Source organism: Populus alba, chromosome 1 (genome assembly GCF_005239225.2).
Source record: "Populus alba chromosome 1, ASM523922v2, whole genome shotgun sequence".
Classification (NCBI taxonomy): domain Eukaryota; kingdom Viridiplantae; phylum Streptophyta; class Magnoliopsida; order Malpighiales; family Salicaceae; genus Populus; species Populus alba.
This window is the reverse complement of record NC_133284.1, coordinates 3,972,613-3,976,215: the sequence shown is the minus strand read 5'-3', so window position 1 is coordinate 3,976,215 and position 3,603 is coordinate 3,972,613. Positions and strand designations below refer to the sequence as shown.

Genomic DNA, 3,603 nt, shown 5'->3' with positions numbered 1-3,603 from the left:
TTGGGTGAATAGTTTGGATTAGCAATTGGCTTGAAAGAGGAGTCCCAGCCAGAGGTGCGTTGGGTGGAGCTCGGGTCAAATTCAGAGCAACCTGCGCTAGGAGTGGATGATTTGTTTGGACTAGGGCTGAGTTGGGAGGAGTCCAAGCCAGAGGTGAGTGAGGTGGAGTCATTTGGGCCAAATTCGAAGCACACTGAGCTAGGTTTCTGTAAGCTGCTTGAACCGGTGGTGGTCTCAAGTGAGGAATCTGAACCAGAGCTGGTGCATTAATTTGTGACACATCTGGAGGAGATTGGATTATGTATGGGCGAGCTAGTTGGACAGAGGGCGGCCTCAAGGAAGGAGTCCAAGCCAGAGGCGGTGGTGTGTGAGGTGAAGCAATTTGAGCCATATTTGGAGTAGACAAGTGACTGGAAGCTCTAGAAACTCTGAACTTTCGGTGTAAAGCCTCGGGAGTAGCAAGAGAAGATTCACCCGCACCCCTCTTACATGATGGTCTACAAGGAACACTGGACGCCTGAGCAGGTGCATTTGCTGCTGGGATTACCTGACCTGTAAGTTAAAAAATTAACACCAATAATAATAGCACATGATTCAAAACAACAGCTAAGTCAAGCTAGATGCTAATTTATAGTACTAGAAGAAGATTCAGAAAAACTTCAGGACAGCTTGACAGGAGCTTGAGCAGCTTAGCTGCAAGCAATAGCAAGGGAAAGTAGGCAAATGAATTAAGTAACACACTTTACCACCCGAGCCCAATTTGTGTCCAGAATATGATATTGTGAGCATGAATTCTAAGAACTACGAATCCAAAATAAATTAGCAGAATCATCATCTAAAGCTGTTTGTTATCATCATCATTCATATTCTATAGGTAAATCAGCTGCAATGAAACCATATGGCTGATAATATGAACAACATGAATCTCTCAGCATCCCAACTATGACACTTGTGGCTTTCATCAAGCCAAACGAGCATTATAAATTGATGGTTACTATTAAGGATCAAAACATCATTTACTATGAGAAAATGAGTTTAAGACACAGAGACATGCACGCCAAAGCTGTGATTTTAGTGCAGAAAACGAAGGATGCCTTTGCATGTTAAACTCCAAATTTCTACGAAAACAGACTGCTTTCAGTGAATTGAGCAGCACCTGTTTAGCTCGAAAAGGCTGAATTGCTGGAAGTTCAGCAATTATCAATCAGCAAATAACTAATTAAACATCAGTTATGACTTTCTGTTAGCCTAATGGTTAGATTAAGGATTAAAAAATCCATTAGAGGAAAAACACACACAAAAAGAAAAAAAGAAAAAAACAGAGGTGGGGAAAGAGTAGCAAATAATTATACCTCCTTTGGACACGACAAGTAACCTCCACTATATATACACAGACCCCTTACATCTTTTTCTGGGATCATAGTTGAGCTACTGGCTACCACCATTTCAAAACTTCATACCACTTCCCAGATTGTATTTACTCTCAAACTCTCCTCTTTCATTGATTCACCATAAAACAAAAGAAAAAAAATAATTGATACAATCCTGAAGAAGAACACCGTAATCATTTAAAGGGCAGAGATCAACTGCAATTTGGGACACCTAAATTAAACTTAAAACTTGGCAATGAAAGAAACAAAGAATAGCTTGCTGATTGTTCATCATGATCAGACATTTAACTGATTCAGGACAAGGTTATTTAGATTTTTATACTTAATGATTTGACGACCATTCTCAACTTTCAAAATTCCTCATTGATTATTTAAAAAGGAAAAACGCAAACAAACAAATGTCAAAGTAAATAAAGTAGAAACCTACTATTTAGAAGCTCTATCTCAATTCATAGTTAGATCTTAAGTGGAATACTTAGAACTCAATAATTCACCTGATTGACTCTGTCTACTGTTGCTACTGGTGAACCCTACAAAAGGAACAACCAGAGAAGGTTCAGGTGAGAGGTTCATGAGAGTTCCTGTGTGAGGATACTGTCTTTGGTCAGAAGAACTTTGAGTAGCATTCCTAATGAAACAATATGATTGCAACCCAGTTTCCCCGTGTCCATAATCAGGTATCCCAACTTGATTTCTATTATGTAGTATTAAGGGCTCAGTGGGAAAACCCTGAAAACCTGTACTAGGATTTACATTTGAAAATCTTGCATTCGCATTCGCTTTGGGTCCTGAGCTCCAGTTGCTTGAAATAGAATGATAATGTTGCCTATCTGCTAAAAGCGACAAAGTCCTACCACCCTCATTCTGAGATAGTCTAGGAAGCTGCTCTACATTCTGCAGTTGACTAGAAAATCCATCCACATTTGGTGTTTGAGGAGAAATCCCATCCACACTCTGCATTTGATTGGAAAACCCACCAATATTCGGCAGCAGGTTAGAAAATTCAACAACATTCTGCACTTGTTGAAAAGCCCTACCTGCATTTTGCACTACCCTAGAAAGCCCATCAACATTCTGTGTGAGGCTGGAAAATCCACTGTCATTCGAAGCATTATTATTGAATCCTCCAGCATTGTTTTGAATAGTAGAAAAATTCCCAGTCATCTTTGAAGAAGAGCTCAAAGAACTTATATCATCCTTTTGACCACATAAAGCACTTGAATGGGGAAGAGCAGCCTCATTATACTTAAGAGTGCCATATCTGCTGGAGACATTAGAAGTATACCTGGGCTCCGCATTACATCCAACTCCCAGCTTCAAAGAACTCCCATCAAGGATTTGAGGATGACTAGACCGAGCTACACTTGTGTTGACAATGTTATTAATTACCCCTCTTCCACTAGTTGAGTTATGCGTTGCCATAGGTGTGCTAGCTCCCCTTTCTCGAATTAGGGAAGACTTGTGCACATCACTATTTTTTGCTTCTGCAGCCTCACTATGCATTTCTGAGCCTCTAGCCACGTCGCTCCTGGCACTATCAACTTTTCTGTGTATCTTGGAGTTCTGAAGACCATCATAAATCTTACTAGCAACATCTGTTAAGGCACATGAGGGAAAACAATCAACTGGTTCGTTCACATTCCCTTCCAAGAGTGAAATATCTGGAACTGGCCTATATAAGTAATCATGGTCAAATGCAGTACGGTCAGAGAAATTGAACTGGGAAAAATCATTCATCATACGGATGGCAGGCAATGGCATTTCCTGAGCATAATGTTGAGGCATTCCCTGCATATCCCCAGTTTGGAAAAAAGGAAATGGTGGCAACCGATCATCAAGAATCTCATTATGGCCAGCAGGTGAATTAGTTAGATCATGAGCCCCAACTTTTTCATTCCTTTGCGGAGTAGAACTAGGATTTGCTAATTTATCTCCTTGTTTAGGCTTTTCACTTGCCATTGCATAACTAGTTCTGGACAAAGGATGAGTGCAATCGGATGTACACATTACTAGAAGGATATACATAACTGAAATTTATGCAAAAATAGACTAGCAAAGGAAAAAAATTAGATTTTATAAGATATGATGAATTCTTTTTATCATAAAATAGATACAAAGGGGCAAAATTTGACAAAAAGAAAAAGAAAAAGAAAAAAGCTAGAGTCTTTGACAATAGACAACATCGAAACAAACACAGAGAATACTATAATCC

At 39.5% G+C, this 3,603-nt stretch overlaps 1 protein-coding gene across 1 annotated transcript in view; it reads left to right on the top strand.

The window, feature by feature from the left end:
• The window catches only part of LOC118033997 (uncharacterized), a 5,997-nt gene extending 5,595 nt beyond the window's left edge, over positions 1 to 402 (top strand). Inside the window, 2 exon segments of the mRNA XM_073406446.1 lie at positions 13 to 153; positions 292 to 402. Coding sequence (XP_073262547.1) covers positions 13 to 153; positions 292 to 402 — 252 coding nt within the window.
• Positions 403 to 3,603: the final 3,201 nt, after the last annotated feature.